General features: G+C 48.4%; 1 protein-coding gene across 3 annotated transcripts in view; it reads right to left on the bottom strand.

The window, feature by feature from the left end:
- NR5A2 (nuclear receptor subfamily 5 group A member 2) overlaps positions 1-12244 on the bottom strand; it is a 111544-nt gene that overhangs the window by 35101 nt on the left and 64199 nt on the right. For all 3 annotated transcript variants that reach the window (XM_072948792.1, XM_072948790.1, XM_072948791.1), the window contains 2 exons: positions 6946-7065; positions 1801-1948 (listed from right to left, as the gene is read on the bottom strand). In XM_072948792.1, coding sequence (XP_072804893.1) covers positions 1801-1948; positions 6946-7065 — 268 coding nt within the window. The remainder of the gene's footprint in view (positions 1-1800; positions 1949-6945; positions 7066-12244) is intronic.

The following is a 12244-nucleotide window of genomic DNA, read 5'->3' as shown; positions in this document are numbered from 1 at the left end:
GCACAGAACATAATAACTCTGGAAAACGACGAAGGAAAGATAAAAGTGATGAAAACTAAACATGGCTCGTGGTTAATCTCTGCATCTTCAAATGTAATGCAGTGATTCAACTAATTTAAAATACCATTGAAGTGAGATGACTCTCTTTAAATATTTTATCACCAAGATGCTGTAAGATTTCTTACACATATATTACCACATTTTTCATGTAATTACTGATCAAATGTACTAGTTGAAAACACTAAGGTCTTGCCATAAACCAGAGCAATTTGCGAGATTACAGCAAGCAGGCCTCTGCTATCTTCCTCTTGATTTTTTAAAAATTGCTCTCGGGTTAGAGACGTAGACTTAGTGGAACAGAGCTTTCCAATTTCTTGTGGTTAATACAGAAACCACACAGGGTCCAGTCCTGGCACTGGAAACCTTTGAACACTACATCTATGAAATTCTGTTGTCTTTTTAAATTTTCGGTAACATTTCTTTTTGCTATATTTATCACATTTTCCAAAATATGAAAATGTTCTTTTTCTTTTAAATGTTGACTACATGTGAAAAATTAACTCTGGTTCTATTGCTTCAAACTATTCCTTTATTAGCAACAGTTGTGTGCTGCTGTCAAGAGGAATTTTAAAACCAAAGTACCAGATTTGGAGCGGGGACACATCTGTTTTGCTTTGCAGTTTGTTTTATTGTTCTATTTCTTAGGATATGAATTCACAACTATCTTATAACTGAAGGCTAAAGAAAAAACATATGTTGGTAAATCTGATTTCTGCATTTTTTTTCATTCAAGGGAAGTTGCCTCCCCCAGCCGTCTGCCAATAAGTAATAAATGAACTTGGCAAAAAGTTTATTTAAGTTGGCTTTATTAAGCCAACAAAATACAGAAATCAAGTATGGGACAGGCAGAAAAATCTGTTCCTTTGAAGTCAATAAAAATCCATCTCCTTAATCCTTTTTTTATTCCAAGCAGTGGTGATTTTTTCTGAGCTGACTCACTGGGAACCTTGATTTAGCTAATCTGTCTTGCTTAGTTATCTTTCTTCTCCAAAGCTTTCCAAAGAAGCATCCTTTCCCCCTGACAACCACCATCTTTTATACTCACAGAGCGGTGCATCTGGTTACAAACGCTCTCTAGTCCACCCTGATAGGGAGTTAAGAAACAGGTTTTTAATTACTGTCCATATTTTACAAGAACAAAACCAGCAGTAGCTCGCAGCTGAAACAGAAGACACTAGAGAAACGAGCAGCAGCAGGAGGGTGGCCAGTGAGACGTCACGCGTTGTCCCTAAGCAGCGCCATGCAGCCTCCATCAGTTTCTCCCAGGGCTGCCCATTTGTTACGTCCATCCGGGAAGAAAACTCCAGACTCCAGTCTAGTAACTCCGTCCCCACACCCCGACCGACCCACCACAGGGCGTGCCTCCTGTGGGGCACGCGCACGAAGATATACCAGGTTGCAGCAGGGATACATTAGGAGTTTGGGACTAGCAGATACACACCCCTCTACGTAAAACAGATAAACAACGAGGTCCTACCGTAGAGCACAGGGAACTGTACTTAACATCTTGTAATAACTTATAAAGGAAAAGAACCTGGAAAAGAATATATATATACACACACACACACACCTATATATATATGTATCTGTATAACTGAATCGCTTTGCTGTACACCAGAAACTAACACATCATTGTAAATCAACTCTACTTCAATAAAAATAAATAAATAAAAGAACTAAAAAGAGAGAAAATACAGTTCAGTATCATTTAGTCAGCTTTATGAGGAATGGAGTGCTTACCTAAACTAAACAGCACCAAGAATTTCAGACACACAAACTCTCGTTGATCAAACTGCAGAGAACGAAGCTTGGCCACCAGCTCCTGCGCGTGACTCATGAGGTTGTTGAGTGTGGCCCCCGCTTGCGAGGCGATGACAGAATAGTCCACCTGCAACACAGAGTCCCCGCTTAGTGGCTCTCAGGCTTGGGGCCTGCGCAGTGCACACTTTGGTGTTACGACTCAGAGTTTACATACATGTACATACATACGTCTATTTCACGTGCGACTCTGAAGAACTGTGGGTAAAATCAGGTTGCAATGTAGATTTATAGCACGGGGGACTTTCCCCATGAAAACAGTTTGAGACACAGTCTGTCATTACCAGCCGTATGTTGATAATATCTTAATTATTCTGATCAGTCTAAGCATTTTGATATGCTTTGGAGGAAGCAGCTCTGAGTTATAAGTGCGGACATCTTTATCTTTCTTCCTACTGGGAGGTGACATTATCACATAAGATGAAAATTGTTAACTCGTGAATTAGTTCAGAGAAAAATACATTGTCCATAAAAAGTGAACCCGAGACAGCATCCTACATGCGCACGGTGTTAATTAATGAGGCAAGAGAAGGCAGAGGTAGGTTTCTATTTTTATTTTATTCAGAGGCGACATTTTAAAGTCATCATCATTTAAGACCACGTGCTTGTGGACGCTGAAAGAGTCGCACGGAGATCACCCTTCGGTTTGCCGCTTGCTACGAAGCTAGCAGCACTGACGGCCTTCACACGGGTATTAACACGTTGCTCTCGCAAGACAGCAATGATTTTACTGATGAGAAGAATAATTTCTTGATTTGGAAAACAAAACAAAAAAGGCTTATTTTCTTCTTCTTTGGAAAAACAGGTGGTACGATGCGCCAGTCGCAGATTATGCACGGGACGTGGGCATTTCCATCTATACTAAGAAGTGAAGGTGCGGGGCGGCAGCACTAGCTCTGCTGCTGCGGCTACAGCCTAACGGGAGGCCCAGCTGGCACCTGACACTCCCATCCTTTTTGGACCGGCGAGCTCTCAGGCAACCAGATACTCTTTTAGGTGCATTTAATATCTGCAGCAGCAGCAAATTTGTCTGGGAGGCAAGTTCTCATCTGCCACTCACCCGGAGCAGACTGTATTAAATTTTTATATTTATTGACATTTCATTACCATAATTGACTGCGCTTGCTTCTCTAGGCGAAGTCACAGAGCTGCTTCCTAAGCATGAGAACCGGTCCCTGGAGCCGAATTTGCAATTAAAAACAAGGCAGAATGGATTTTTTTTTTATTGTGTAAATATGATGAGTTTAATTTTCAGCTTTAACTAGAGAATACTGGGTGTACAGAAACCTTTTCAAAAGTGAGAAAAATTAAGAGTCAGTGGAAAGATGGCCCCCCAAGGCGTCAATCAGGTTCTGTAGCGTCAACTACACATGAAAAAGGCACCGTCGGCGTGTCTTCTAGGGATGCTCGGGCACCAGCACTGCCCTGTCCCACTTGCTCGGTCCGCGTGCTGACATCTGCCCACTAAATCCAAACATCAGGGGCTCAGGCGCTGCTGTGGGTCCCATTTCAGACTGTGTGAAAGGAAGGGCCAGGGCACAGGCCACCTGAACCCCGAGCCGGAAGCAGAGAGGACAAGCAGGTGGATGCCACAGGGCGCACGACAAGCCGCTGCCTGCATGCCCAGGGACGTCTCAACCGTGCCACCTCACCAGTCCCCTCGGGGGAGAACTTTCCACCCCAAGGAAGTTCTTCTGGCTTAAAAGGGGTGCCTGAGCTCTAGATCCCTCAGAGACGGTACACGGTCTACAGGGACAAATGGGATGGACGAAGGAATGACAGCAAGGGCTAGAGGCAGGGCGCATCTGGGACCCGGAGAGGAGATGCGCGCCGGGACGGCCACTGCCAAGGCAGGGCCTTGGGAATTTCCGCCAGGGCTCCGGCCCGGGGCCGCCCCCACTCCTGCTCTCAGCAAGGCTCCGCCCACCGCAGCGCCATCGCTGCCCAGAGGCGCGGCGTCGGGACAACGCTGCCAACTGCAGCTCGGAGTCCATGGCTCAAAGAGCTGTCGCTGTAGCCCAGTCTGTACATAGCACATTAAAAAAAGACTCATGAGTGAAGCCCTAAGCCGGGAAGGTGTGTTCCACATATTGGTATTCATTCATTTTTTAATTATTCAGACGTAGTTAATTCGTCTCTGACAGGTGTGGGGCTCCAACAGGTACGCAGGGAATTCCAGCACCAAGACTTCATTGTGGGAAATGTAGTACCTGGTGACCAAGAGGAATCTGAACAAGTCATTTTTTTTTTAAAAGCTGCATTAATTAAAACTTGCTATGTGTATAGTTCGAACAGGTAGGTAGTAAGTTCACCTACTAGAACGGCACATGTAGACATCTCATACGCTCCGACGGAACGGGCTGAAGCTGTTCACGGGACTCTGTGTCGCCGAGAAGCCTTCCATGAGGTGGGCTGGAGGAATCCGATCACATATCAACAGCCTGAGAGCCATTCATTTATTTACATGCTAATTTGGAAGTTCAAACGTGCTTATTAAACAGGGGCTCTGATAACATTTCCTTCAAGGATAATTTATCAAATCGCAAGGCTCTGAAGGGGGAGCAGTGATTTATTCCTGAAACAGCACAAAGATCGGCGACTTCCTTACATTTTATTACAAACATAATTATATTTCTCCATTGTGGAGGGCAGAGTTGGTGCTCATTTCAGGAGGAGCTGGCCTTGTCTTTTATGTACTTAGTAAAATTAATTTATTGCTCTCTTACATGTAATCTTTGTACCATTAAATTCAAGGGAGATATTGGAGAAATACTATAAGCTTATGTCCCCTTTGGATAAATTCCAGTCGTCATGGCGTTTTAGAAACAGGTTTAGCTAAATTGCTTTCAGATCTAATAGCTGAAATTTTTGACGACTTGCATGTTGTAAGGTGCCTGTCTTTTTACTGGGAGACGCAGTAGAAGATAATGAATAAGTTGCCAGCAGACCTTTCCCTTAGGATGATGTTCCGGTGGCTGTTAATTGGCTCCAGTACGCAAACACTACAAGTGATGGCACTTCAGAGTCCTCTATTGCTACTTTGTGTGTGTGTTTTGTGTGCGTCTATTTTAAAAATACTAGTTAGGAACGAATTCTTGTCATAATTACAAGATGCTAAGTATACAGAATTGACTTCGCAATGCTTGACATTCCTGATAATCATGATTTCCTTCTCGCTTAACAAGGTTGTTTAAGGTTCGCTCAGCGCAGCCAGGTTAAACGACATAATTAAAACAGAACGGCCAACTTTAGGGTTAAGTAAGGACCTCCACAGCGAAGCCAAAGCAGCGATAATTGATACTAAAGACTATAAAGTGCCACCTACTCCTTGGTGGCTCTTGGCTTGGAAAATCAGAGATGAGAAATGCACTTTCTCTACTTTTTAAATGGTAATTACCTTTACCCAGGGGCAGCACTTAAGGCAAAATGCAATGTGGAATCAGGAGTGTTTCTAAAGAGCAGGGAGGGAAGTGCGCTGAGGAAAGGGCAGCACAAACGCATTTGATTCCTGAAACTCAGAAGGATGAAATCAAATTAATTTGTGGGCTGAGTCTCGTTCCTCTAATGCAGCTCCTAGTCGGGCTCGGGCGGGAGGGGGCTGGCAGACACACTCGGTGATGACCGTCTGGAAATGGGTGCACGCCTTCCAAAGACCTGGGTCACGGGATGAAAATGCTCAACAAAAATTCAAAACATCGGGGCATCACACTGACTGGGGCTTCATTTCCTCCTCTAGGAAGTCCTTCCGCGGCGCGGGACCGGAAGCGGGGGCCAGACAGCGATGGAGACGCAGACCGATCCGGTCTGCAGAAACTCGGAAGCGGCGCTCGCCTTCCCTCTGATGGGGAAAACGTGCTCTATGGATGTTACAGCAAGCGATGCGGAGACCGCCCTTCGTGTCCAGGTGCGCACCGCTGGGGTTTCACGGCGCATAAGCATTTCCGGCTGGAGCGAAAGGTCGCGGTACCGAGTCCTGGGACGCCGAGGCTCTGCGGACATGCCCGGGCTGCCGAGGGCCGGGGGGCCCCTGCGCTCCGCGCACCCGTTCTGACAGCACACCAGTTACAAAACGGAGGCTAAGAAATGGGGGGGACACGCCAGACTCGGCTGGAGTCAGGTCCGTTCGGTAGATTTCTCTTCCCCGAGGCGTCCAGAAGGCCAAGTGTCGCTTCCCCCAAATCCTGGCTCGGATGTCGCCGTCTCAGTAAACCACCCCCACAACTTGTCACTGCAAGCCAGGGGTCGCGCAGCAACACAGGCAGGGATGTACGTTAATTCCCCCTTACACGGTGGTTCCTTTTTTTTTTTTTAATTTAACAGCACTTTGACCTCTAACATTTATTAGGACTATTGATTACTGTCAGCTTCTCTGTGCTACGGTGTTAAACTCCGTGAGGGCTGGAATCTTTTTCTGTTCTGGTCACTAATAAGCGGCCAAAGCTCCGGAATCGTGACTGGCACCTCGCACGACGTTCCAGAAATATTTGCTGACCCAACAGATACCGTTCAGAAAGGAGAGGGGCCGAACAGTAATTTCCTCTGCCTACTTCCTTTCGAATAATGACCTGCGCTCGACAGCAAACACCCCTGTTCCTGCTCGCTCGGCTTACGCCAGATATTTAGGCTGTATGTGATACTGCATCAGTCTCTTCCATCAGTGTAATTCCAGAAGAGCAAGGATTTCACAGTTTATAAGGTTTTAAAAAATAGCTGACAAACAAGTGTGGTAGATTAAAAGCAGAAGCTTGAGGGAAAAAACCCCAAGACCCTAATCCTTAATTTTGATTTGGCAATTGTTGTGACCCCTCCAAGGCCACCTTTCAGCCCAGCAGCCTGGCAGCGGCGGACGGCTCGCGACAGCAGCGGATGGCTCGCGATGACGCCGGCTTTTACAAGTTTAACCTAATCATCAGAGTGGGAACAGAGCACACCAGGTCCGCTTTTCTAAATTGTCGGCAGCCAATCTCCCTTTCAAAGCACACAAGTGCTTCTGACCTCGTTACATTCCTGCCAGCCTGAGCACGCTGAATAAAAAGGTACTTTTTTTTTTTCGGTCTCTGCACTTACTTGTTGCCCGGTAACCAGGAAGATGGACCCTTCCTTTCCGTGGACCACTTGTCGGTAAATGTGGTCGAGAATTAAGAGCTCGCTCCAGCAGTTCTGAAGAAGCTTCATCTGGTCATCCACCTGTGAGAGAAAGAGGGGAAAATGATGCTGTTCCTCACGGCTTTTGTATGTTTTGCAAGATTTTCTGCCTAGGAGAACCCAGGATAAGCAAGTGAAGTCTCCACCTGTGGTCACCAAAGCACAGAGCTCAGAACTTACATCATTTCTCCTGAAAACCATTATTTTCACTGGGACAAATGCTTCGTAGTCCACATGGGAACAATGAAGCTAAGTGCGCACAATCAGCGGCCTGCTAGGAAAGGGGGACCCCGTTAGATGTGTTTGCCCCACAGTGGGCGATCCAGCAGGGTTTGCTTGTGGAAGCTACGGGAGCCTCGGACCATCCTCAGTGGAACCCAAACAGTCTGGCTTGTGTAGCCGGGATGTGCACTGAGCCAGGGCTGGAAGGGCACACGGGTTACCAGCAGGCTGCCAACTCGCCAGCGTTCATCTAAAAGGCCAGGTGACTTTTGGAGACAGAGGCTCACTGCCATTGTCTGTCGTCAGTGCTGACTTGATGGTCACCTACGCTGGCTTTATGATTTGGACAATTTCCCCAGCAACGCCCTACATTTTAGTTTCCTAATCTGAAAAATGGGTCAACATTACCTCCCCCACGGGACTGCTGTGCCCGCTGTGTCACAGTGGGGGGCTCTGATCTGCCTTTGATCACGCCCCCCCAGGGAACTACATTCTTCAGTGACAGTAACACACCTATTTCAGGTTAGGGCCACCTATCCACGGTCAAGCATCAACCCATTTCCATGGCGACCTGCAACTGTTTCTCTTCCTTTTGTAACGTGTACCAGCCAAAGATCCCTGTGCACCCAACTGCAGTGGCCCCGTTTGGACATACACCATGTGTTTGTAAAAAATAACACTCTGAGTTAAATCTCAAACGCTGTGCAAAAGCTCTTAAATGTCATATAACAGTTTTAAAGAGTTTTTGCACATTGTTTTAGATTTAATTCCGAGAACCTGCCTTTGGAGTTAGCAGAACTGGTATCATCTTACGCAGTTTACAGACAAGAGAAGAGGCTCTCAAGACCTACTGACTGCTGTACTAGAACGGAGTCTTCTTCTCCCTCAAGCCCAAGGTGTCGCCAGATCACACCAAGAAATGCTAGAATTTTCTAAACCAAATTAATCAGCTGACTTGTAACAAGTTTGTTTCTGAGCAGGCATAAACTGAACTTCTGGGCAGTGGGGTGCTCCTCGGGACGCTTCCATTCACACACCAGCAGTGAGATGAGCTTTGAGTGGACTGTGTCCGCGAGCCCAGGACAGACAGCAGGGCACTCAGAGCCCAAGTGAGGACCCCGGGCACCGCCGTGCACACCCGGCCACGGGTGCTCGGCCGTGCCGCCGGGTTCCGAGTCTTGTTTTCTCACCTAAACATACAGGAGACTCACAGACATAGGAAACCAACTTACGGTGACCCGAGGGGGGAGCGGAGGGGGAAGGGATAAACGAGGAGTCTGGGATAGCAGACACACACCACTATGTATGAACCAGGTAAACAACAGGGTCCTACTGCAGAGCACAGGGAACGCTAGTCAGTGTCTTGTAATATCTTAAAACAGAAAAGAATCTGAAAAAAAAATGTATAACCGAATCACTTTGCTGCGCACCTGAAACTAACACAACACCAATGACAGTTGATTTACACTGTGTTTGTGTAAGCATCTCGCTTTACCTCATACATACACCAAGGAGAACAAAAACACGGGGCAGTTCTTGTTCTGAGGACGGCATGAGCTCCCGGGTGGGAAATCCCTCTGTAAAGGGAGCAAAACACAAATGAAGACACAACGCCACACAGGAGGCTCCCAGGTGGAAGACCCTATTCATTCTGTTTCGAAGCAAAACACCAACTGCAGAGGCTGAAGCTGCACTCAGGCTCTGCGGTCAGCAGGCCATCCCCAAACATGGCCATCCGAAATCCTCCAAACCAGCAAGTCTGCTCTGACCGAGAGAATTTCACTCGTGAGGGGAGCAGACGTGAAGAGCCATTTATTGGCTGAGCGTAAGCCGGGGTCTGGGGTGGAGCAGTGAACCAGGCAGACACAGTTCCCACCTTGGGGAAGTTACTCTCATCAGGGAGAAAACTCGCCAGCATCAGTCAGCGGGCTGGTGAGAACCGGGGCTCCCGTTTTCCTTCAGAGGGAGGGCTCCACTGTCGTGCGGCTCTTCGAGTCAGGCTGTGGGCACCAGACGGCGGAGACCCACGTCCCGCTCCGCACAACGCCGCGGCCAGACGTCCCAGCAACTGGCCTGTCCTTGCACGTAGCACGTTCCAGGGACCGCGCCTCCCAGGTGCCTGGGGGGTGCCGCTGGGCGCACTACACCGCGTTCCGGCCCATATGCTATCGGCATCCGATTTCAAATGCACCCTCCGCCACGGCAATTCAGTTCCCCTGCTGCTCTTCTGTGATGTGAAGCTTTGGTTATTTATTTAGGACTCTTTTCAGGGAAGCCTAAAAACTACCCTCTGAGACGGTCTCCCAGTAACAGGTGCCATACACATAAACATTACAAATAATTTCAAGATGGATGGGGGAATACAGACTCCTGGAAGAGCGGTTAAAGACATTTGGAGGGGATTCTAGCTTAAGAACCTGTTTACACAGCAAGAAAATGGATTATTCCCATTTTCCAGGCAGACAAATGAAAGAGCTAAGATATAATCAGGCCACGTAGAAACGGGGGAAAGGTGAGTGGACACTGACCATTTTTTTTTAGTGGAGGTACTGGGGATTGAACCCAGGACCTCGTGCACGCTAAGCACATGCTCTGCCGCTGAGCTACACCCACCCTGCAACCTGGAACATTAAAAGCAGCGTGTTTTCTGGAACCATCACAGGAAGGGGCTCTTCCTGTCCGTTTGCGCTCAGCGGCCCTGTCTCCTTTGTATACATCATGACGGAAACTCCTATGGTAGCAGAGTTTGCCAGCATCAAAGTGTCTGCAGATCGTAAGATGGGAATCTGACTTCTTCCGGCCTTCTTCTGTGATGCTGAGGACACACTTTCAAATAAGGGTCTGTTTTTGTGTCCTGCTCAGAAAGAGTGCGGGGTACCATTTTTGGACCTTACTCCTAACTCCGTGCGTGTGTCTGTGTGGAGAGGGTGCCACCAGCTGCCAGGAAGGGAGGAAAGGCGCTGGCTTTTCTTCGCCTCCACTTCTGCCCGCTGCCGCTCTCATCCCGAGGCGATAACGAGGTGGACAGGCTTGAAAATCTGCCCGGTTCCTCTGCTCCTTTAGCAATTACCGGACAGGTGCGAGTGAGCACGTCTGCTTCCCACAACCAGCGCTTCTTCTCTGGTTGTTCGTTTGGGCCGTCATGTCCTCATTCCTTCTGTCATAATCACCCCGTCCCCGCCAAGCGCCATCTGTCTGCCCTCCCTGGGCTCCCGCGGTCCCAGCACAGCCTGGGCAGAAGCGCGTGTGTGATGACGGTGACACCTTCACCCCTGCAGGGGCAGCTTTCCCCGGTGTCCCTGGCACCTGGCCCAGAGCCAGGACTCCTCTGTGCTGCGGGGGGCAGGGTGGTCCCCACCTGGCGAGGAACACGGGGACGCCTTGCACCTGACCCCCCCCCGGCACGCGCTGGCAGGTCTGGACCCACTACCTAGGTAAAGTCTGGTAATTTTCACACCCCTCTCGGGCAACTGATTCCTTGTTTTAACGCCCTCTGAGGAGGCCTTCCAGGCCGATGTTCCATTTCCATTTTTCCATAATTGATTATGTGATATTTCACGTTATCTTGAAACTGGCGAGTGCAGGTACGGTGCGTGGGGTGACAGGTTTTATGCAGCTCTGTGAATATAAGGACAGGGCACATCTGATGCCCGCCTTGTTCCTCGTCTCCGGATAAGAGATGCTGGCGATTCTGAAGATAACTTTTCTTTAGGAAACAGAGGCGGTGGGGGTGGGGAGAAGAGGAGAACAACAAGCGACTACCTGTGGGTCGATTCCTCGGGCGTGAGTGCTGTCCGCAAACAGCGCAGGGTGGCAGTGGGGGCCCCGAGGGGGCGTCATGCCCTGTCTATGTCGGAACCTCTCGCTAGTCAGCAATACCGCCTCACATGGTCCTGTGTTGCCAGCTGCAGCAAGAGGAAGGCCTGGTCTCAGAAACCTGCTTCCTCATCAGGGAAACGACGGGGACGATATTACCGCCGAGCGTGTGAAAGAGCACAGGACACGTCACAAAGGACGCCTTCCCGCAAGCCAGCAGGTTTCTCATGAGATCGGTGAATGGCAAACAGTCCGAGGAAGAAAAGGCCTGGATCCCTCTCCAGCCCACACCGAACTTCTCAAACCCCCCTTGTTGCCCCTCCACTTCCCTCTTAACAGTCCCGCGGGGAGGGGACAGCTCGGTGGTAGAGCGCGTGCTTCGCATGCACAAGGTCCCGGGTTCCATCCCCAGTACCTCCATTAAATAAATAAAGCCTAACTGCCCCCCATCCAAAACAACCAAAACAGTCCAGCAATGGGACTGCGAGTCCACGTTCCCTCTTACAGGGCTGTTTTAAAGTCCACACCGCGTCATCATACTAAGTGAAGGAAGCCAGAAAGAAAGAAAAACACCACATGATCTCCCTTATATGTGGAATCTAAAAAAAGAAAAAACCAAAAAGACACAAATGAACGTATTCACAAAACAAAAGCAGACTCACAGACATAGAAAACAAACTGTTACCGGGGGGAAAGGCAGGGGGAGGGATAAATTAGGAGTCTGGGATTTGCAGATACAAACTACTAGATATAAAACAGGTAAACAACAAGGTCCTACTGTACAGCACAGGGAGCTATATTCGATATCTTGTAATAGCCTACAATGAAAAGGAATACATATGTACACATATAACTGAATCATTATGTTGTACCCCAGAAATTAATACAACACTGTAAACTGACTTCAATAAATAAAAGGTCGACATCATGAATCATTGTGGGTAAGCTTTAAGAAAGATATTTTTAGTAAAATACTCTGCTGACATGGGTTGGTAGTTTTACGTGGACATGAACCCAACTCTAACGTCGGATCGTTGAATCTGGTGTGTGCCAGGCCTTGTGCTAGAAATGGGGGGGTCCAGCAGTGACCGGCACACAATCTCTGCCTTTAAGAAAGTCACACTTTGAGGAGTGGGGACGGAAGGGTCAGTCTGCTAGCGTGATCCCCCGCGCACAGGAAGCG

The sequence above is a fragment of the Vicugna pacos genome, chromosome 23, assembly GCF_048564905.1.
Source record: "Vicugna pacos chromosome 23, VicPac4, whole genome shotgun sequence".
Taxonomy (NCBI): domain Eukaryota; kingdom Metazoa; phylum Chordata; class Mammalia; order Artiodactyla; family Camelidae; genus Vicugna; species Vicugna pacos.
The sequence above is the reverse complement of the archived record's forward strand: the minus strand, read 5'-3'. Positions and strand labels throughout refer to the sequence as shown.